This window comes from Pseudochaenichthys georgianus, chromosome 17 (assembly GCF_902827115.2).
Source record: "Pseudochaenichthys georgianus chromosome 17, fPseGeo1.2, whole genome shotgun sequence".
Classification (NCBI taxonomy): Eukaryota; Metazoa; Chordata; class Actinopteri; order Perciformes; family Channichthyidae; genus Pseudochaenichthys; species Pseudochaenichthys georgianus.
This window is the reverse complement of record NC_047519.1, coordinates 3,812,185-3,836,930: the sequence shown is the minus strand read 5'-3', so window position 1 is coordinate 3,836,930 and position 24,746 is coordinate 3,812,185. Positions and strand designations below refer to the sequence as shown.

Genomic DNA, 24,746 nt, shown 5'->3' with positions numbered 1-24,746 from the left:
ACAGCACAGATTCACACAGATTAATAAAATCAAAAATAAGATGAGCGATACAAATAATAATAATGAGAAACTATGAAATAAGAAATGAATAAAACTAAAATGTAATTATCATATCATATATTATAATGTATTATATTATTAAGTAATATCATACATACATTAACCCCATTATAGCAGATGCCACATTGAATGGATGAACACATTTATGCATCAATAATTACAGAGTATTTCTAAATACAAGTTGTAAAAATACTTATATGTATTTAATATTAACCCTTTGGAGTCGACCGTCACGCCGGCGTGATCAGATCACATGACCTGTTCAAGCCGGTGCCGCATTAAAACAACAGTCTGGACAACATTGCCGTGTGTTTCTGTCGAAAGTACTGGCTTGAAACTATATCCCAGTCTTTGTTTCATGCAAAAAGACCCAGTAAACACGGAGATACGATGATATAAAGTTAATACATTTCAAAAGTATGAAAAATGGAAGCACATATTTGAATATCTTCGCCATATTTGATCATTTTACGAAACGGAAAATACTGGAAACTGTAGATCCTGCTCAACAGGATGTATATGTGTATTTCTGTCGAAAGTACTGGCTTGAAACTATATGCCAGTATTTGTTTCATGCAAAAAAGACCCAATAAACACGGACATACGATGATATAAAGTTAATACAGATATATTTCAGAAGTATGAATAATGGAAGCACATATTTTAATATCTTCGCCGTATTTTATCATTTTACGAAACGGAAAATACTGGAAACTGTAGATTCTGCTCAACAGGATGTATTTACCAGGGAGGGGGTGAGGTAATCAGGTAAACGGAGTGATACGAAACGAGACGAAGCGGGACGGCGGGAACCGAAGAGAGACGGCGGGAAATGGAGAGAGACGAAGATATACAAAGACAGCGGGCGACTGCGATTGAAGTAAAGTGACAGACAAACATTGAACATTTAGATATAGTTAGATAGATTTAGAGTTTTGAAGATTCAACTATGATAAAGAGAACTCTGAACGTAAGTCAAGCTTTAAGCTTGTGTTTTGACATGGAAGAGGAGGAACCTGTGATGTTGCCCTCTGTGTCGTAGTTGACAGAAACCGCTTTGAAGCGTGGCACAGATAAAGACAGAAAAAACTGATTTTTGTACATAATGTGTATATATATTATATTTATAATAACACTTTTGCCTTATCAGAATGAAATCCCATGCTACCTCAATCAAACTTTCACATTATCATAGTGACATCCCATGTATATATTTCCAGCTTTTAAATGGTTTTGTTGTGTATGTTTGTGTTACCTACGGTATATGAAAAATAATATCATTTTCAAAATCTGTTTTTACGTTTTTTTTGTGATTTTGGGTCCAAAATGTTCATATAGTAGAAGATCACTGCTCTAAACAAAGTCAAAAATCCTACATCCAAACGAAATAAATATAATTAATTATGATGAATACGTTAAGTCTTGTTCATTGTTTTTCACTTTTATTAAATGTTTGATATTTCCGGTGGAAATGGTGGACTATCGGACATTCAAAATGCAGCATATTTTCACTCTTACACACATATATTCTCCTTTTACATACATACATTTTCACTCTTACACACATATATTCTTCTTTTACATACATACATTTTCACTCTCACACACGTATATATTTACACATTCATACATTTTGCTCTCATATTATCATATTGCAATGCACACATTCATATATTGTCACTCACACATTCATGCATTTTGTTCTCATATTCATATAATTTAATGCTCATATTTATACATTTTGCTCTCATGCGAAATCTACTAAAACAAAGTATGTCATGGTGGTCAGCTGTTAAACACAAAAGTGTATCTTAAGGGCTGTAAATATAATAAGCCTGTTGTCAATGTTAGATACAGGCTTATTATATTTACAGCCCTTAATAACATTCATTTTCTGGACTCAATGTGTGTCTTGGCCGTTTTCTTTGTTCCAAGCAAACGAGTGCTTTTTGTTTTGAAATCACTTCCGCGAGTTTCGCGGGCCTCCCCCCTCGCTCCACTGACCATTAGACCATTTAGTAAGGTAAAAAGCAAAAGGGCAAAAACACCTCTCAGACGCTCTTCCGTTTACTTTTTTAATAAAGAAAAACAAATGGTCCGTAGATACACGGACTCATATAGCCTATGTATGTATACTGTAAGGAGAATGTATGTGCGTGAGAGGACCAGTATGAATTACGGCACAGAAATATGCAAACACAAACTTACAGACTGGGGGATGGGAGATCACAGGAGTGGGGGGGGGGGAGAGCTGTGGAATGTGACCCTTGGGAGATTCCTCCACACATTCCGATGGCCAATTCATTTAAAAAAAAGAGTTCGCAACACAGACAGCATAGGCAACAGGGGGGGTGGGGGCTGGTGAACGGTCTGGTTCAATGTTTGTAAACACAATCCCCAGGATGTGTCCTAATCAAACCAAAAGAGAAAATGCAGATATCATTCTCTCTCTCGACTCGCTGGTTATCTCGAGCTGAGCGCTCATTGGTGTTCATACTGCTCACAGGCTGGGCTGCTGTGTATATCTAGTGTATTCATACTGTACCCCCTCCTCACTGTTTATTCATCATTCAACCATTTACACCTTCCTTTTTTCCCGCTCAAGAGGTTGAAAAGATTGAGTCCCTATGTTTCCAATTGGTTCCCAAATCTGAACATTGACCAGTGGCATAAGATCAGGAGCGGGGTAAATGAGAGGACTGAGGAGCCCCCCGAAAAACAGATCCCGAAATAGCTCGTCCTGGTTTCCGCAGCAGATAGGCCTACAGTATGGTGTCTGTTATGTCAGTTATTTTAAATAAAACGTTGAAAACTGAACTTGAAAATTGTTTCCTCTTTTTATTTATTTATAATTTTCGGGACGGGGAGACGTGGGGAGACGTGTGTGATTAAAAATTAATTTGCAGAAATGTAAAGTGATCTACCTAAGTTCTATTAATATTCTTGACGGGAAGAGCCGTGTAAATGGGTGGCCATATATGCATTTGAAAAGCAATATAAATCTCACAGTTATTATACAATAGGCTATAAAAGCACCATCGATAACCATTACCTTTATCCAATTCAAACTTTGGACGGGGAAAAAGGAAGGTGTACATGGTTGGGCTATACTGTAGGCCTACTGTATACATAGAAAGGCCATTAAAGCTAGAGTTCTTCTGGAAATGTTCACATCAGGCCAGAGTCCTGCATCGGGTGACCCGCAAAAAAGGTGATTCGCGGGTGGTATTTTTTCAAACGCTTTTTTCCGGGTTCGGTTCTGGGTAAAACAAAGATGATGCAGGTCGGGTCGCGGGTATTGCATAATAAATATATTAAAATAATAATAATTTAGTTTAATGTTTAAATCCTCAGACTTCTCCCCCGCGGGACCGTGCATAATCATAACCTCTGCAGCGCATCAATCTGCTGCTGTGCGCGCCACATTCGAAATGGCTGAGGTGAAGCTCTCTAGTGGAGAATACAGCATTTTCAATAACACTTCCTCAAGAGCGAAATCCAATGTCTGGGAGGCTTTTGGTGTCATAGATGGAGAAAATAACCGACATCCCACGATTTTTTTGAGACAAATATGCAACTGCATGTGTTAATAATTGCACGTTTTCACTACTCATATATAGGCTAGGCTATGCGGGTTCGGGTCGGGTTGCGGATCTTGTGCCGACGGGTCGGGTTGCGGAACTAATTGGCAATATGTGCGGGTAGCAGGGCGAGTTCCGTATTACACGTCGCGGGGCGGGAGCGGGTCTTGAAAATCAGACCCGTGCAGGACTCTGCATCAGGCACCTTCAAGTTAAACAATACTACAGTAAACAATTAACACAGTAGGCCTAAATTATGTGGATTAAACCACATTTATTTCGTTAAAAATAAACGAAATATGATTTTGTTTGAATGATTAAATGTCATCAGGCACCTTCAAGTTAAACAATCAGGTGCACACTTTAATGTGCCGCCACCTCCGGACTCGGCTTGACTCAGTTTAAAGAATGCACAAATGTGTTTAATCGTTTATGTCAGATATGTACTAAGTAGCCTAAATACATTTGTTCCTGCTCAAGATTAGATTCAACTTTATTGTTATTGCACATATTGCAGGTACTGAGACAACGAAATGCAGTTTAGCTTCTAACCAGGTGCAACAAGCAGCGAAAAGTAATGTGCACACTACTACAGTAAACAATTAACACAGTAAATTATGTGGATTAAACCACATTTATTTCGTTAAAAAGAAACAAACTATGATTTTGTTTGAATGATTAAATGTAGGGTGAATTGCCCTAATGTGGGACATTTTTGCATTTCAGACTTCGGGAATATATTGCGATATGAAGCCGATACAATAAATCAAAATCCAGTACCATTCCGAAATCCCCAGTAATATTATACACTAATAATACAGTAAACTATTAACACTGTACATATTATTGTTTGCCCGTGGGATTAGGATGATCGGTAGTGAGACCCGTGCTGCATTTTCCTCTGGTCGGATGTGATATAAAAACAAAGCGATTATTTTTGTTGTTGTAAACTCACGTGGATTAAATTTAGTGCATTCATTTCAACTCGCGAACATATGATACATTAAATGATCGTGAGGATGATGCTTAAAAATTGTTTGTTTGAGCCTGAATGCATTTCCTGATCTAAAAACATAGCCATGGTTTTGTACTTACGCCAACGTGAATTAAACATTATTTTGTTAAATAAAAACATGTTGATGTTTAGTAAATGATTACATGTCTCTTATTTAGCACAGAATATGATCCTATCCGTGACATATGGATCTTAACAAATATCCGCTATATCAGATACCTGTAGATCAGCTGTTTATTTCACATGAGTTCCAGTGTGGCAGCTTTTCACGGCTCCCCCTGGGGGATCCATGATCCATTGCAGCTGGTTTCATTATAATTAAATGTATTTATCAAGGGGGCGTTTCAAGTCCTGCGGGGGGGGTTTTCCTTTTCAGCAGGGGCCCACCCCGTGCCGATCACAGACCCGCGCGGGTAGGCGTCTGAAATGAAGCGCTACATCTGTATGTGTCACATAAACACGGGTTGCTAACAAGTCACTAAATGAGACTACTAAACGTCATCACGCACAACATTAGCCTTTAGATGTTCTCTTACTGCCTAATGTTAGCTTTTTACTTGCTGGTGATATATGTGATATTTGATAGATGATGATGGGATTTCTGCTCCAAAAATCACAAGGTGGTGGTAATACATGGTGATTATCCTTTTGAGCTAACCTAGTGTCAAAGTATCATAAACATGTGTATGCTACAGATATTTTTTTCTGCAATATTCCACACATTGTATCGATGGTGAGATGCCCTGAATATATTATGCTAGGTCCTGCCGTGAACTTCTCCCAAAATTGTCCCGAACCTGTCCAATTTCCTCCCCTGAAACTGCACAAAAACCTGTTCCAACCCTGTCCTGAACCTGTCCCATACGTACACTGATACTGTCCTGATCTTGTCCTAAATGTGTCTTTATCCTGCTCTGAGACTGCTACAGTTGTCTCTGTCCTGCCCCTCTCCTGTGCTCACTGACAGAACTTATACATATACTGTAGCGCCTGGGAAGGACCACCCTCTTACCTTGATGTTTGGGGGAAAGCAAAAGAAAATGGATTTGTTTTTCTGCTTTCAGGGAGGACGAGCAGTGCTTTGTCTCTATGGTTACTCCAATCAGCAGCCAGATGGGCTCAGCTTCCCCGATGATGTCACAGATCCTGATGTTGGCCGAGTTGCTGCAGTGACGCTAGAAGTGATGAGTCTGAGGATGGAACTAGAAATGCTTACCAAGGTGTGTGTGTGTTTTAAGATTCACCGATTCGCATCGGTGCACCGGCATAAACGTTAAAAATCCGAGTGCACTGGTTGAAAGAGTGCACATGGGCTACAGTTTGGGTTGAAATTGCGATGCATCGACTGTAGCGTCTTTGCATCGGTAGAAAAACGATTCATTCGTCAGCACTCGGAGAGTCCATTACCTCACCTGAGCTGAGGTTATCCCGAGCTTGAATGACACAGAGACCAATCTAGGGCTTTGATTTATGATCTGTATGACAGTGGCCATGTCGGCAGGCCTCATCATGTAGACAGCCAGTCACCCAAAAAGTCCTCAGGCCAGCAGGCCACTTAACAGGCCAGGCCATCGGGAAACCCCCCGGTCCTCCCGATGGCCAGTGACTGGGTACAGGAGGCGTAGAGCGAGGGATCATTGTCCACAAGTTAATCGATCGCAGATGGCGTCGTGGTCGCGGACCTAAATGGTTCGTGAAATATACTTGAGCGGCCGTTAATATACCTGGGCGGCAAGTAAAGTCTATGTGTGGGAAACCCTGCGTCAGGCAGCAGTTGTATGAGCATTGCTCTATGGTAGTTGCAAATCACGCATACAGACAAATGAACATGAAGTTACACAACAATAATCAAAACTGTGTGTAGCAGAGAACCAGGGGGGTTACATTACAAATATAGTTTTTAGTTGAAGTCTTGTCTATACGGTTTTACAAACTCAATCCATCCCTTCCAACACTTGTCAAATGTGTCTGTCTTGAGTCTTAGAGCAAATGTTAATTTTTCCATAACAAAAATCTCGTGCATCACATTAAACCAGTCTGCTAGAGTTGGTGGTACTTGGCTTAACCATTTTTTCATTATGACTTTTTTACTGGTGACTAGCATTATTTAAACATGTACATTTTAGAGAAACCAAGAAGCTGTTGTGGCATCTTACCCAGGTACAGTACTTGAAAGCAAAGGTCAATCTACATTTTTTAATCTCTTTCCATTCCATCTCTTATTGAGTCCCAATAGTGAACAATCCCAGGGCATTCCCAAAACACATGATGGTGGCCCTCACTGATCCACAGCCTCTCCAGCACACTATCTGCCCCCTCCTGTTACGACTGAGTAAACGGGTTTGAACTCAAATGCACGACTCACACATGTTTAAACAAAAAAGGGTTTATTCAAACCAAAGCTCAACTACAACGGTACAAAAAGCTAAATTACTCTTAACGAGGAAAAACAGTATCAAAACAAAATCACTCTTAATGAGGAAAAACACTAGGAGCATGAATGACAAAATACTTAAACAAGACTTGGCTCAAAGCTCTGCTTGGGAGTATTCCTGGTAAGATAACGCTGGTGTTTGTCACAAGGAACGAAACAAACTGGCACAGGACAAAGGGAGACGAGGACAATAAATACACAAGGTAATGGGGAACAGGTGGAAACAATCAGGGGTGGGGTAGACACACAAGGAAGGGAGGTCAGAGTATCTGAAACGAGAGGGAAGGTTACTATTCAAAATAAAGGTCACAAGACAAAGACAAAAACACTAAAATAAACTTAACATAATTTGCGAGACATAACACCTCCTTGGCTGCACTGGTGTTATAAAGTATCTGACCAGATTTTTCCAGTTAAGCTCTCCATGTTAGTGAGTTGGTTGATTTCCATTGCCTTTCATTTAAGCTTTCCCACTGTTCTACTGATAAGACAAAGTTTCCTTCACTTTCCCACTTTTCCTTTATGTAGGATGTGTTCACCCCACTTGGAGGCCCTCATACAACTTAGAAATAATCTTGTGATGTTGGTCAGCTCTGTATGCCGAAATAAAAACTCTTAATTTACCAGTTCCAGATAGTGATTTTACCATATCCTCTTACTAAACAGTTTATCCACATGATGTCTGAGCTGCAAACATCGGAAGCCGTATTGATCCCTTAGATTTTGGAAGATTTTAAGTGTGTTTTTTTCAAATAAATCCAAATAAATATTCAGGCCCTGCGCCTGCCATTTTTTAAAATGTGCATCAAGCCTTTTTGGAATAAAAACCTGGATCCCAGGCCACCCAACTGATCAGCGAGTAAGGTTCTATGGTCCCAAATGTCTTCGATACTTTAAACCACATTTTCAGTGACAGATCTAGACATGGGTTGGGTTGTTCCCCCAGGTGGTGCCTCAATTCACTGTCACCAATAACTTCCTGTAGTGGGACCTTGGTTGAGTATTGACACTCAATTAATTTCCATATTGCTGAATAGGCGAGATTGCATATATTTATCAAAGGTTTAATCTGAGCTGCTTGATAGTATGTTTTAAGACAAGGGAGGATTGTACACCCGGAAGTAAGTATTCTCCTTACTGTCAATTGATTTGACAGTGATATCTCCACTACTCATCAACTCAAAAACACCAGATTATCCTTGTTAATTAAACAACATTGATAGGTTTAAATTGTCAACAATGCTTTTGTGTTTTTCCCCTTCAATTCATGTTCTCAGAATTGAATTTTCTACATATCTTTGCCATTTATTGTCTTGCTTATAATAATGATAATAGTCATTTATAAATATCATTTTAGAGCACACATTTGAAATCGACAATCGGGCTCGATATATGGTTAAATTAAAATCAGTAGGCGAGGCTGTAATTTCGCCAGCTGTTACTCTCATACAACGGAGCGGCAGACAATAATAGTTTTAACATGCCAAAAAGCTGCTGTGTCGTTTATTGCACCTCAAACATTAAAACAAATCCAGAGTTACGTGTTTCTGTACTTCCTCTAAGAAGAAAGGACAGTCAAAGAAGATCTCTGTGGCTTCAGGCTTGATCGCTGTTCAAATGACAGCGTTGGTTTCCCCAAAAGTGGGCGGGGCTGTAAAGTGACGTAGATTTTACTCTCATCGATTATTCAAAACCATTCTATTTATTCTAACGTAAATTACATGCCAGTGTTTTATCTTTTTATTACTTATATTGTTATACTTTATTTGCTATGAGTTATATCTGAAGCAAATTATGTTTCTGAAGATGTGTAGTCAATTCCACCCTTCAATGTAGCATAAATGTGAACTCTCATTACAGGAACAATACCGGAAACAGACGTAGGAAAGATCCTCAGCTCGCTGATTGGATGTTTTAGCCGCAATGCACGTTTTGAAAGATATTACTGATTTTCTTTGAATATAAGAATGTAAATACTGAGTTGAGTCATGGAATTTGGGTGATGGGAGACACATCCATGGAATCACAATTTCAATAGCTTACCATTAAATGACGGATATACCTTTCTGTCTGTGATGTTTTACAAAACAGATATTAATGTGTAGAAGTAAAACATGAGAAATAGTATAGCAATATCCTGTAAAATTATGTAAAAACATGATTAAAACTAAATATATTCAGATGTTATACATACATAAGTGTCCTACACTAATAACACAAAGTTATTATTAGTATGCCGTGTGTACCTTGTGTGCACCGCCTTGTGGTTAAAGCACGTTATTGAATTATTTTTGAAGAATAATGTTATTTTTGTTGAATAATGTTATTTGATGAAAAAAATATTAAGAGTACATACTTTCATAGGGGGAAAGTAGAAGGTCAATGATAGAAATATAGAATATAAAAAATCAAGAAGATACTGTAAGTGATCTCTAAAATAAAACGGTTTAGTGCAGGATTTACAAAGATATTAATATGTGCAAAACAGACAAACTAATTAACCTTTATTAACACATTAAATAATACTTTAGGTTAAGGTATTCCAGGGCCGCCCCTCCCTACAGGCCAATCACGCAGGCGGCATGGGGCCCCGCCTTGCGCAGGGGGCCCTGCCCAGAGGGCCTCAGCTGCTGTGCGCAGTTCTCCGCTCAGTTCTCCGCGTACCCCCCGCTGACACGCGAGAGTGAGAGGTGACAAGGGGAGCACGTCTGTAACCCGACACCGTTGCAATGAATCGACATCTCATCAATCACGGCTTTGATACGGTCACTAGTGCAGGTGAAGAGATGTCGGTGAAAAGACAGTTTCAGTCCAGCGCAAGCTAGAGGGAAACAAAACAAAACATGAAGAAACTAGCATCACTCGAAGGTGGGTTATTGTATGAGTCAAATGTACAACTTGCGAATGTTGTATAAGTCAAATTGCCAATTGCCATATAGAGTGGCGAAGTCCCTCCCTTTCCGGTGGACCTCCATGGGACCTTATTTCGGAAAAATTATGTATTGAAGTCAATGGAGAGAGAAAGAGTATCTTTCGATCCCGTTTGAATTGTGCCACGAATTACACATATGATGTTTGTCAATTTAAAAGATCATTTTGCAAGTCAAAAAAAAAAATCGTAAAACTGTGAAGTAACTGTACACATTTGTTTGTGAAACGCTCAATGAACAACATCTCTGGTCTCGCAGAACAACACACGTCACCAAGATAGCCGTCACTACTGTCCTGTCAACAAAACGATTGATTACCCTCACTATCACCACAAGGAAACACGTCCAGAAGAATGTCATGCAAAGCTGCCTGCCTGCCTTCCTTTGATTCTCTCTGAACTGCCTGGTCTTTTTAATGTTTAATGTCAACCATTTGTGCAGATAGCATGAAGTAGAAAAGATCGGCGATCGCCGATGCTAGCGTTAGCGTTAGCATTTCTCCCCCGGGCTTACATTGTGTATTATAGAATGATCACACCGGTGACAGTACTCTTCAAAGGGTTCACGAAATATGACTACTCTTACTGTTTAACATTTTGGGTTACTTGATGTTACTTCATATTAAGGCTAATAAAAATGACAAGGCTGTAATGCTAACTAATGTGCTAGCTACTAGCTAGGTAGCTAACTTGATCCAGCCACTCCTGGTCCTTTCATCAGACGGGAAGCGAAAGAACGAGCAAGACCAACCCAATCTCACAAAAAAACGTGTAATAACTACGTTGGTCCACAACTTGGCACGTAGTATTTCTACAAAAACACCTCTGAAATTGTAAGATCCCTACGGTTTTTTTTCACCATTCATTCCAATGTCACGTGATCTTCAAATTTCTCCCTGCAGAAAAAAAAAACATGGCCGACATTCGTTTTATTCTCGGTGGAAAATGCCTATTTTAAGGTTAGTTTGGCCATTAAAATGCGTTTTGATGTCATTTGATGCGAGAAATATGAGTTGTTATTTCAGATTATGTGTGCAGTGGATGTACATGATCTTTAGTTTGCTAGTTATTACGAAGATTACTTGTGTCCATTCAACGTTATCATTGTTACCAAGGTGGTTGCTAGGGACGCTGCTATCGATATTATTTCTGTTATGTTGTGTAACTGTTTAATGGTGTTATCTTTATTGCTACCCCCTTCCCCGTCAAATTTATAGTGTTGGTCCACAGCGCAAACGTATTAGTTTAACAAAATCCGCATCTAAAATTGTGGCATATGTTATTTTCCCCTGTGCAATTCTCCATCTACTCAACAATAACACATAATTATACTTGTGTTTATTTATTTGTTTGATTAATAAACACAAGTTGGAGTCCGTCAGGACCGAGGGTCAGAGCAGCTCATTTGATTTAGAGAATATTACACCCGGAGGTAAGTCTTCTCTCCGCTTCACTTGACAAACCCTGTGATAGTCCTCAAGCTCTGTGATTGGATGTTTGAGTGTGCTCTGAGGGTTACGCCGAGCGTCGAACAGCAATTGAAATGGGATGGAACCACGGCAGACTGTCCAAAACTGGATTTGAACGGGTCCACCATTCAGAGGCACATTTTGCAAATATGGCAGTAGCCATCGATCATCTTAAGATAAGATATACTTTATTGATCCCAAGTTGGAAACATTTGCGTTACAGCAGCATGTGTAACAGTTGTAAATATGCAGTGGTGTTTATTTATAAATCATTTAGTATAATCACACAAATTCTGTGTTTTATATTTAATAATTCTGTGTTCTTTATTTATTGATTGTTCAATACCTGACAAGGCCGGAAATGAAACACTTGGGTTGCAGGTTCCTCAACAGTGCATTACAAGACATCTATCAATATGTGTATACCTCCACCATTAAAACTGTCCTATTCTGCACATTTCTTATACTATCTACATACATCTTATAAGAGTATAATACATGTGTATAATATCAGTTAAAATAAGTGCTTAACATAGTTAACATTGCTGGAGGTATACACACATATTGATAGATATCTTGTAATGCACTGTTGAGGAACCTGCGACCGAAGTTTTTAATTCATTGCATAACTACACCGTAGTTGTGTATATGATATGTCAATACACTTTTGAAAATCTTGAAATCTTGAAAGGGATGTGCCAAATAGTCATTATATACAGTCTTTCAGTGGCGGCTGGTGGAAAATATTTTTGGTGGGGCTATGGAAATAGGGACCAAACCATACTAAGGCAGTCCGGGGGGATCGTCCAACAGAAGACATTTTTGAGAAATGACCCCTTAAATTATCTGGTGATGTTAGAGGGGGGGGACAAATTGAGGCTTAAACCTATGAGATAATCCATAATCTTCAGTGTGGTTAGCTATGAATCTTCCAAAACTGTGCAACAGTACAGTAGGCCCACACAGACTGCAGAACACTGGTGCTTGGGGAACACTCAAATGATTTAATTCCCATTTAAAATCAGGTTTTAAATACGAACATTATGTGTGTGTGTGTGGTGTGTGTGTGTGTGTGTGGTGTGTGTGTGTGTGTGTGTGTGTGTGTGTGTGTGTGTGTGTGTGTGTGTGTGTGTGTGTGTGTGTGTGTGTGTGTGTGTGTGTGTGTGTGTGTGTGTGTGTGTGTGTGTCATACTTGCCAACCCTCCCGATTTTCGCGGGAGACTCCCGATTTTGCCCTCATTGCCCTCTCCCCGGTTTCTCCCGGTAGTAATCAATACAAAACAGTACAGATGTTACAGTTAGCAAATGTAGACAATGGGGATCATTACAAAGGACCTCCTTGAAAATAAATAAAGTAATGTCTTGCTCCATATTCACTTCAAGGTTCGTAGAGAGTCCTTGTTTACAGTTTTTTTATTTTTTTATTTAACCCCCCACCCACAAGTATGGTTGGCCCCAAATAGTAAAATAACTGAATAAGTCAGATCAAATCATAAGTAAAACATAATAATAATATAATAATAATTAAAACTGCGGTCGCACTTGTGCGCGCAGTGATGAGCGGCCCTCGCGTCCGTGCGCCTGTCGGGGAGGGCGGGCCGGTCGGCACGGCGTCAAGCAGACGCGTGCGAGTCCTGGGAAATGAGCCGTTTCTCATTTCTATAATTTTCGCATCCCAGACTCCCAGGTCCTCCGGCAGCGACCCAGAAATGGATGTCGGCGCGCCGTCTCGAAGGAAAACAAATGTCTCTAAAGGCTCGTCGAGGATCAATTATCGAGGAGGCTGTCTGGAGGAGCCGTAACCGAGGATACACTGATTTAGAGGAGAGTCTCTAGAGGAGCTATAACCGAGGGTACACTGAAGTATTCTCCTGAGACGATTTCAGCCAACAGTGATGTTTAAAAGAGGTGTGACGCATGGCTGGACTTCTGTCAACGAAGCACAGCTCTGTAAACTGTTCCTGTTGTGATTATAATTTATTTGAGATGATCAAATGTGCATCAGACTTTCTTCCCTTTACCGTTTGTTTACTCACTAATCCAACACACTCTCACTCCCTAAGCGTCCAATAGCGACGTTTGGTCAGTGTCCGTGGCGTCCAATTGTGACGCTCCTAGGCTCCTTCAGCGTCATAAAGGGACGCAAATAGCTTTCAACTGATTGCAATGTATTCCCATCTGCGTCGGGATTTGACGCTCATGGAAGCACGGCATTCGTTTATGTCGGCTGCCCTTAAAGGTAATGTGAGCGTCATTCCCAGGAGTAAAGGATGGCAGAAGACACTACACTACCCAGAATCCCCAGCTATCGTTTGGACTACACCATGTGCTCTGTTTGACAAACCCCGTGATAGTCCTCAAGCTCTGTGATTGGAGAGTGTGCTCCGAGGGTTAAGCCGATTCTCGAACAGCACTTGAAATGGGATGGAACCACGGCAGACTGTCCAAAACTGGATTTGAACGGGTCCACCGCGTCCCCCCTCCCCCACCCCATCCCCAGAACTACACATGCTGGCTATTCTGTTTCGCAACATGTTCTCTATGGCACGTCTCTACTGGGAGTTGTAGTTTTAAAAGACGTTTTCGTATTTCCCATAATAAGAAGTTGCCAGTATTAAACTGTGTACATCCCTGGAGGTTTAGGGGACAGGAAACACTCACATTTAAAACATATAATTAATAATGGGTGAAAATTGCTTGTGCCCATTATGGGCAGTATTAATATATATACCCACATGCCAGCTAAGGTCAGAAGAGCTTTATTTACAGCTGGTCTTATGTGTGTGACCCCTGTGATAACATTACATTACATTAATTGATAGCCTGAAACATGCACTTGTCAAGGTTCAGAGGCACATTTTGCAAATATGGCAGAAGCCATCGATCAGCTTAAGATAAGATATACTTTATTGATCCCAAGTTGGAACATTTGCGTTATATCAGCATGTGTAACAGTTAAATATGCAGTTGTGTTTATTTGAAAATCATTTAGTATAATCACACAAATTCTGTGTTTTATATTCAACAATTCTGTGTTCTTTATTTATTGAATGTTCAATACCTGACAAGGCCGGAGATGAAATATCTACATACATCTTATAAGCGTATAATACATTATGTATAATATCAGTTAAAATAAGTGCTTCAACATTGTTAACATTGCTGGAGGTATGCACAAATATTGATAGATGTCTTGTAATGCACTGTTGAGGAACCTGCAACCCAAGTTTTTCATTCAGTGCAGAACTACACCACAGTTGTGTAGGCCTATATGATATGTCAATAAACCTTAGAAAATCATGAAATCTTGAAAGGGATGTGCAAAATAGTCATTACATACAGTCTTTAATTAACTATTAGTAGAGAATAACGAGTAATAAATATACTTTATAGGGATCGTATTAATATCTAATAATAAAAATAATTAAATTCAATAACATGCTTTAACCACCAGGTGTCCCTTTATATCAGCTGTGCACCTTTATAGTGTAAATACAGCCTATCTACCAATTGGATCAAATATAAAAGTGAGCCGAATTAGTGTTGATATTGCAAGGAGACGTATTGTGTGAAAAGAAATGTAAGATGTTGTTTAATGGCTGATATGTTTATGATCCACGTCACGTTTTCAGTTCCTCATGTTTGTCTTCTCATCAGGGCTCTATAAATACAGAACTACGGCAGATATGTAATATGTAATGCAGCCGAACCGTGTATTACAATGCCGTTATGTGATGACTTTCAAAGAGAAAAGCAAGAACACTCGGAATTAAGTATTATTTTTATTTTTTTTAAATGTTTTCGGTCTGTTAATGACGATGTGCTGTGAGATGTGAGACTGGAATTGCACAGGGGGGAAATAACGTAGGCTATCTTTAGATGCGGATTTTGTTAAACTAATATGTTTAGGCTGTGGACCAACACTATACATTGACGGGAAAGGGGGTAGCAATAAAGATAACACCATTAAACAGTTACACAACATAACAGAAATAATATCGATAGCAGCGTCCCTAGCAACCACCTTGGTAACAATGAAAACGTCGCGATTTCCTGAAGTAATCTTCGTAATAACTAGCAAACTAAAGATCATGTACATCCACTGCACACATAATCTGAAATTACAACTCATATTTCTCGCATCAAATGACATCAAAACGCATTTTAATGGCCTAACTAACTTTAAAATAGGCATTTTCTACCAAGAATAAAACGAATTTCGGCCATGTTTTCTTTTTCTGCAGGGAGAAATTTGAAGATCATGTGACATAGACGCTGGGGATTCTGGGTAGTGTTCTGCCATCCTTTACTCAGAAAAAATATTTGTTTCTCCGAATCGAAGGGGTAAAATACAAAAGCATTGCACACAATTTAAACCAATCAATGTTGTGTAATTAACAAGGATAATCTGGTGTTTTTTAGTCGATGAGTAGTGCAGATATCACTGTAAAATCAATCGACAGTAAGAGGAATACTTACTTCCGGGTGTACAATTCTCCGTTATCCAATGGGAATGGACGCTCACATTGCCTTTAAGGGCAGCCGGCATAAACGAATGCCGTGCTTCCATGAGCGTCAAATCCCGACGCAGATGGGAATACATTGCAATCAGTTGAAAGCTATTTGCGTCCCTTTATGACGCTGAAGGAGCCTAGGAGCGTCACAATTGGACGCCACGGACACTGACCAAACGTCGCTATTGGACGCTTAGGGAGTGAGAGTGTGTTGACTAATCACATGTCCCCTGGATGTTAGGTGATGTTACAGTGAGAACAGCTGCTGAGGTCAGTGCAGAAAGCAGAACAGTGTGTATAATATATATTGCTCAATAATAAATGCAACAGGCCTACATTTCACACTTTATTTGTAGGATTTAGGAGATATGTACAAATAAACAGTAGGGTTAGGGTTAGGGAGTGTATAGGTGTCTGTTGTAATGAATATGCCGCCAGCAAAGGGTGGTGTTGGACTAACAGTAGGTATGTGTGTGTGTGTGTGTGTGTGTGTGTGTGTGTGTGTGTGTGTGTGTGTGTGTGTGTGTGTGTGTGTGTGTGTGTGTGTGTGTGTGTGTGTGTGTGTGTGTGTGTGTGTGTGTGTGTGTGTGTGTGTGTGTGTGTGTGTGTGTGTGTGTGTGTGTGTGTGTGTGTGTGTGTGTGTGTGTGTGTGTGTGTGTGTGTGTGTGTGTGTGTGTGTGTGTGTGTGTGTGTGAGAGTTGATGTGCCAGGTAGACAGGCAGGCCTCAGTGGCTTATCTGACATATAATTGGTCAAAAATGGTACATTCTCCGTTAGCCTACGAGCTCCCCGTTTGAGCGTAGGACTATTCCTTCTCAATGTAGCATGACATTCGATATGCGCTGAAGTTGTCATGGATTCGAATTTTTACGATCATTCCCCTAGGAGAAGTTTGCAGAAATTTGCTTAAAATGCATGAAAAACGCCCATTTTTCAAAATGGCCGACTTCCTGGGGGGCGGGGTTAATGGAAGGCAATTTGAAATATGTGTGCAATCATAATAGCAATATGTATACAGCGTTTCATGAATATCGGAATAACTATATCCTAGTAGTTTGGAGTAATTTGCGACATGTAAATCGTCAAAAATGGTGTATTCGCTGTTAGCTTACGACCTCCACGAGTAATTTTTCAAAAATGTGCTCCTCAATTAAGTATTATATTGGATAGGGGCTAAACCTGTCCTGCATTGGAATTTTTCTGATCATTCCCCTAGGAGGAGTTCGCAAGAACGTGCGTAAAATGGCTGAAAAACGCACATTTTTCAAAATGGCTGACTTTTTGGGGGGCAGGGCTAATGGAATGTATCTACAAATATATCCGCAATTCCATGAGGAATGTCTGTGCCAAAATTCGTGAAGTTCTGAGAGACTATGTGACTACCACACAATAGGGGGCGCTAGTGAGCAGTTTTTTTGAAAATTTACGTTTTTTTTTTTACATTCTCGAAAAGGTCCTGGGCTCTGACGTGTGTCCCAAGTTTTGTGTCCGAAGCTCATTTAGTATAGGCCACGCCCACATTCTGCATTTGTTGCGACACTTTGAATCTAAGTTCGTAGTTGCCCCGAGAGTATGTGTAAAAAAAAAAAGATTGGTCCATCCGCTCTTGAGTTATAAATTGGTGGTGTTTTTGGCGCCCCCTATAGTCCAAAATGAAAACGCTTTGGTGTGCCTATTCCCCAAGACAGACTGACAGTTTCCACCAAAATCTGTGATGTTTGGATACATTGTTGATGAATTATGAGCATTTCTTTCTAAGCCCCGCCTTTTTGCGAGTACGTTTTAATTCATGGCGGAAATATTTATCATTTGAACATGCTCATCTCCTAGGGCAGCCTTTCCCAAACTCAGGACCCGTTTTGATTGGGTCGCCATGTTACACACACACAGCTTGCAAATACAATTTTTTTATAATTTTTGTATTTTATTTTTTATTTTGAAAATGAAATTATGCAAATATAGCATTGTATATTGAATGATTTAATTTTCTAAATACAAATAAACTAAAAATAAAAGATTGTATTTGTATCAACTCTGACGCTTCCCCCGCGAAAGTTTTCGCGCCGTCTGTTTATTGTTTATTGTCTGTTGATTAATCCCGATCGTACATGATGGCAAAAAGATGATACAAAGAGGAGTTTTTAAACGTTGGCTTCACAAAAGCTGTTAGAAATTGAGAGGAGCGGCCTCAGTGTGTGTTATGTGGAGAGGTGCTCAGTAACGAAAGCATGAAAATTAATAAATTGGACCGGCATCTCCAAACAAAACATCCTCTGCATCGGGACAAATCGAAGGATTTTTTCATCTGCAAAGAAGAGTCGTTCAAGAAGCAGTGTTTTGACGGCGGAAAAGTAAGTCACTCATTTTAATCATTTGTTTTGTGTGTTTGTGAGCTTGTCAGGGTCTCTTGTGAAATTGTTTCGTTAATGAAAAGTTGGATGAAATGCAGACTGAGCCCCGGAGCGGACCGCCAGTTGCGCGCTCCCGCGAGTCCACTACATTCTGCAGCGGCACAGAGCGGTGTTTCAACTTTTACTTGCCTGAAATGTTTTTAAAACGGCCGGGAGAAAAACAGAGAAACAATAACCACAGGAAGATTAGAGGGAAAGTGACAGGCAGTATGAGAAGAAAAGCGAGAGAAAGCTTGTTTCACTGCAGCCGCATGGACGTGACTGCTGCAGTGTGATGCACACTACATATGGGGGTTATTCCCTATCTTTATTCAAGAGCGTGGTCTTTAAATTTGAGAGCGTACTTTATTGATTTCACGTTCAGAATATGTATTTCTTTCCCTCAAACCCTGTCCTCACACTCAAATAGTGCCTGCTTGCGCTTAGATTTGCTCTGCTTCTGCTCAAACTGTACGCTTGCACTCAGATATATTGCTGCTTCAGATTTCCTGTGTTCCAGCTTAAAACCTTCTCCTCGCACTCAGGCTGTTTCTGTGCGCTCGTGAAATGTCTGCTCTCAGATTTCTTCTGTGCGCGCTTGGATCTTTTGTGCAACAACCCTGTCAAAATCGCCCTGTGGGGATTCCCCACAGTATTGAGTATGTAAGTCGCTTTGGATAAAAGCGTCTAACAAGTAACATGTAATGTAATGCGCTATAAATGCGGTTGCCAGGTCCACATTTGGTATACAGCGTACGCCGGCTGGTGTTAAAAATCACCCAATAACCCAGCAATGTTAATAATGATATCTTCTCTGTTATTTTCAGGCATTCAAAGGGAACAGAGGGGCATCATATCAAGTCAGCCTCCACATTGCCAAAGCAAAGAAGCCCCATTCCATCGGGGAGCAGCTGATAAAGCCTTGTCTTAAAGATGTGTGTCTCTCTGTCTTAGGAGAGGATGCAGCGAACCATTAACTGGGATTCCCCAGTTAATGGTCTTTGCCAGATACATTAGTGGTAAAGATATCAAGGAGGAGTTCCTATTCTGTGACCAGACCAGCTGGACACAACAACAAGGGGAGAGGATATTTTAAGAGTGGTGGACACACATTTGAAAGAACTGAAATTAGAATGGGAAAACTGTATAGGTTTTGCACTGATGGTGCAAGGAGCATGACTGGGTGCAAGTCTGGTTGTGTGGCTCATGTACGTAAAGTGGTCCCAAATGTGAAGGTAACACACTGTATTATCCACAGGGAGGCTTTGGCTGGCAAAGCATTGCAACAGGACTTAGGTGAGGTTCTTGATGTGGTTGTTAGAGTGGTAAATCTAATAAAAAAGAGACCACTACAATCAAGGCTCTTCAGAGAGCTCTACAAGGAAATGGGGGCAGAGCATGAGCACCTACTCTTCCACTGTGAGGTACGGTGGCTCTCCAAATGAAAAGTTCTACAGAGAGTGTGGAAGCTGAGAGAGCAGGTCATGGCTTACCTGAAAAATGAGAAATCTAACCTTGTCAAGCATTTTGAGGACAAGCGCTGGTTGGCAAGATTTGCCTACCTTGTGGACATTTTTAACAAGCTCAACATGCTGAACACCAGCCTTCAAGGAAAAGAGAACAGCATATTGGATCTTGAAGATGGAATACAAGGATTCCAAGCACGCCTTGGTATGTGGCATTCCCAGCTGGTTGCAGGAGAACTGACAATGTTTCCTGTTCTCACTGCCTACCAAGTAAGCACCGGTCTTCCCTTGAGTGACTCTGTGAAGCAAAACATAGTCGAGCACTTGTCTCAACTACAGGAGAACTTCAAGTGGTACTTCCCTGACTCACAGAGAGCTCAAAACCTTCAGTGGGTGAAGTTTCCCTTCCAAGCTGTGCCATCACAAGAACTGGGTCTCAGTCAGGCAGAGTTAGAGGCACTGGTCACACTGCAGGTCAACAGGGGCAGTAAGATGCTGTTTGAAACAACCACTTTGGCACAGTTTTGGGTTGCTCATTTCCAGCAGGCTGAGTTCTCCTGCTTGGCTAAGATAGCTGTACAAGTATTGATACAGTTTGGCACCACATACTTGTGTGAATCTGGGTTTTCTACTTTAGCATACCTGAAAAACAAATACAGAAACAGGCTAAATCCTGAGCATGACCTCAGATTGGCACTGTCAAAAACCCAGCCCAGAATAGAGCTGCTGGTTGAAAACTTCAACCAGCCACATACCTCTCATTAGATGTCATTGTTATTATATTATATCATGTATCAATATATGATATAATACCCCTTCTAGCATTTCAGATAAGAACATATTGTAAATAAGTCAGTAAAGTTAATCAGTTGCCAAGTGTTAGAGTTTCTTTGTCTCTCAGAGTGTTTTACAACAGCTCTGTTCATTTAAAAGTGTTTAAAAAATGTGTGTACATAGTTTTTGATCTAGTGACAAACTTAATGTTGCACTTCTGATCATTTAAATGTGGTTTCACCTGTGATGTACTGTATACTGCACTTCCTATAGTTAGTGTTTTGTCCCTTTCTGTTTACAACATGTTTGTTCTTTGTTCATTTCAAATACTTTAAAATGGTGTGTACATAGTTTTTGAGCTAGTGACAAAGTTAATATTGCACTTTTGATAATTGTATAATTTAAATTTGATTTGTACTGTATATACTTGACTGCACTTCCCATGTTTCGTCTTTCTGCTTTGATCCTTATTTTTTCTGGGCAAGCTCAAAGGGAAGGTTGTTATGGTGATAAACCTAATTGCTGCGAAGCACTTTTATAATTAAATAAACATTTTCATTTACATTTTAAATTCATGGTGTGTTGCATTCTTTGTTTATAAATATAGATATTATGGAAAATCATGACATTTTTTTAGCTTGGGTCCCTTAGGACCACAACATTTCTGTTTTGGGTCTCATGCTGAAAAAGTTTGGGAACCCCTGTCCTAGGGTAATGTGTCTGACCCTCCGGCGATACTGTATACTGAGTTTGGCGTTGAAAAACCAAAATTTGAAATGTAAGTGAATATTTAACTGTTTTTAAAATTATGCTAATTTAAAAAAAAAAAAGTAGGCGGAGTTTAGGGTTCCAATTGGATTATGTGTAGAACAGGTCCACCCGGATATGTTTGCAAAATGTCAGGTCATTCGAAGTTACGGTGCGACTTTGTGAATTTTTCCGAAATGGAATTGAAATAGGTGGCTCTAGCGAGCATGTTGGAATATTTAAAAAAATGTAGTGCAGAATATTGTAATTTTCACCGATTCTGGAATCTGTGCAAAATTTTATAACTTTTTCAGCATCCTTAAAAACAGGAAAGATGGCGACTAAAAATAATAATAATAATTCCACGAATAACAATAGGTATCCTTGCACTTCATGCTAGAACGCCGTTGGGTCCTAGCACTCTCATGCTCGGGCCCTAATAAGAATTCCACCAATAACAATAGGTATCCTTGCACTTCGTGCTAGGACGCCGTTGGGTCCTAGCACTCTCGTGCTCGGGCCCTAATAAGAATTCCACCAATAACAATAGGTATCCTTGCACTTCGTGCTAGGACGCCGTTGGGTCCTAGCACTCTCGTGCTCGGGCCCTAATAAGAATTCCACCAATAACAATAGGTATCCTTGCACTTCGTGCTTTTATCTTATTTTTTTAAATCGTACGGTGTCCTTGGGTGTCATGAAAGGCGCCTAAAAATAAAATGTATTATTATTATTATTATGAAGGCATTGTAAGACATCACGTATCCACTGATCATGTTTTGGTGGGGAAGCATGTATCCATTTTAAGAGAATAGAGCGTCTAGCTAATAGAGTGGTGAAGGCAATGACACGGCATATAGTAATGGGCATATTCTCAGATGGAGGAAGTGCAGTCATAGCATTAGGGTCTATCGTTGTATTAAAGGCCCGCTCAATGGTTCCAAATATGTCAGACCAAAATGTGTCCAACCTCGGGCAAGTCCAGAACATGTGCAGACGGTCAGCTGGGGATTGATTGCATCTGTTGCAGGCATCACTCCGATCTGGGAATATTTTAGCCAGCTTAGCATTAGTAAAGTGAGCTCTGTGGAGCACCTTGCACTGAAGTCTAGCACAGATAGATGATGTATGGACTAGGATGAGAATGTGACTCCATTAATCATCGGAAATGTTGCTACCTAGATCACGCTCCCAGAGCTCCTTAAGAGGCACCATAGGGTCCGGACTCAGGGAACCAATCTGACCATAGAGAACTGAAACCAAGCGCTTTTGATCAGGGTCGAGTGTGAGAAATGTATCAATTGGCGATTCGGGGGGGGGGGGCGGTTAGGAAAATGGGGACATTGCTTTTGGATGAAGTGCCTGTTTGTAAAAAACGGAAGAGATGACGTTGGGCAGGTTGAATTTGACTGAAAGGGACTCAAAGGATGAAAAGACTCCATCCTCGTAAAGGTCATTAAGCGTTGCGAGACCGTTGCGAGACCATTGTTCGACCAAACGCGGAAGGCTGGGTCAGTACACGATGGGGAGAATAGGGGATTGTATGAAATTGGGGCGTGAACCGAAGCTCTATGTAACCCGTGCTGTTTCCTGAATTGGAGCCAAATGCTTAAGGTGCTAGTAACAATTGGGTTACTCAAATGTTTATGGGTTACTACAGGGAGCTGAGAGCAGATTATAAAGTGCACAGGAGCAGAAGATGACAGCTCGATATGTACCCAAGGTGGGCAGGGGTCTGAAAGGTTATAGTTAGCCCAATAGAGGAGTTTGTTAATATTAGAGGCCCAGTAATACTGGCGAAAGTTGGGGAGCGCCAGGCCCCCTTCTGATTTAGGGAGTTGGAGACACAACCTTCTAATACGCGCAGGCTTGTTGTTCCAGATGAACGCATTGAACTGTTTATCAAGATCAGTGAAAAAAGATGTATTGATGCGCACTGGGATGTGTTGGAAAAGGTAAAGAAACTTTGGCAGGATGACCATCTTTATAAGGTTGACGCGACCCGCAAGAGACAGGGGAAGGGAGGCCCACCTAGACATATCGGCTTTGCATTTATCTAGTAGAGGCTAGTTTTTAGGGAACAGGTCTTTAAAAGACACCCCCAAGTATTTGAAAACCTCCACAGCCCTTTTAAATGGGAATAGGGATTGGGGAAGTGCCTCTGCCATTTTATTTCCAAAAAAATACTTCGCTCTTTTTAATGTTTAGTTTGTAACCTGATACACGGCCAAATTGATCTAAAATCGACAGTATGGGGGGGAGAGAGGATAAGGGGTTTGAGATCATAAGAAGAAGGTCATCAGCATATAGAGACAGTTTATGAACCATGCCATGATGCGTAATACCCTCAAACCTATCATGGCTTCTGAGCCAGATAGCGAGAGGTTCAATGGCTATATTGAACAACAGCGGCGAAAGAGGACACCCATGGCGAGTACCACATTGGAGAGAGAAAGGGGGAGATCGAATGCCATTAGTGTGTACAGAGGCAGATGGAGAGGCATATAGGAGTTTAATCGAGGAAATAAATTGGGAATCGAAACCAAATGTATCAAGACTAGAAAATAGGAAACCCCACTCAACCCTATTGAAGGCCTTCTCCGCGTCAAGTGTCACTATGACTTCGGGGGTGTTAGAGGAAGGTGAGCATTATATTGAGCAACCTCCTTGTGTTAAAGAGTGTAAAAGAGTGTCTCCCCACCATAAAGCCTGTTTGGTCCAGCAAAATGATATCTGGCAATACACGTTGGAGGCGGATAGCCAGTATTTTGGCCAGTATCTTACAGTCCACATTTAACAGTGAGATTGGTCTGTAACTGCCACACGAAGTAGGATCTTTGTCTTTCTTGAGAAGCAAGGAGATAGACGCAATGGACAACGTTTCTGGCAATCGGCCTGTCTGGAGAGAGTCATTGTACATCCTAGCCAAAATCGGGGCTAACTTGGAAGAATGTGCCTTATAGAATTCAACTGTATAGCCGTCGGGCCCAGGAGACTTCCCACTTTGCATAGATTTTATTGCATCATCTCAAGGGTGGAGATGGGGCCGCCCAATTCGTTAGCAATGTTCTCGTTAATTTTGGGGTAAATTAAGGAGTCAAGAGGATTGGGGGTCGTGGCAGGGATCGGGGGACAATCCGAAGTGCAGAGATTGGTGTAAAATTCCGAGAAAGACCTGTTAATATCAGCTGGGTTAGAAGTAAGGTTGCCATCGGACAATCTGATTTGGGGAATCAATCTGGACGCACTGGCCGCACGAGCTTGTTGAGCTAGGAGTCTACCAGCTTTGTCGCCCTGCTCAAAGTAACGCTGCCTACACTGTTTCAGGTGTCTCTCAACAATGCCTGTCATCAGAAGGTCGTGTTCT

General features: G+C 40.7%; 1 protein-coding gene across 6 annotated transcripts in view; it reads left to right on the top strand.

Annotated features, from left to right (window-relative positions):
* rnf31 (ring finger protein 31) overlaps positions 1 to 24,746 on the top strand; it is a 138,815-nt gene that overhangs the window by 19,995 nt on the left and 94,074 nt on the right. For 5 of the 6 annotated variants that reach the window (XM_034105186.2, XM_034105185.2, XM_034105183.2 and 2 more), the window contains one exon: positions 5,721 to 5,876. The exons of the other annotated variant lie outside the window; for it this stretch is intronic. In XM_034105186.2, coding sequence (XP_033961077.1) covers positions 5,841 to 5,876 — 36 coding nt within the window. In that variant the 5' untranslated portion in view covers positions 5,721 to 5,840. The remainder of the gene's footprint in view (positions 1 to 5,720; positions 5,877 to 24,746) is intronic. 6 annotated transcript variants of the gene reach the window in all.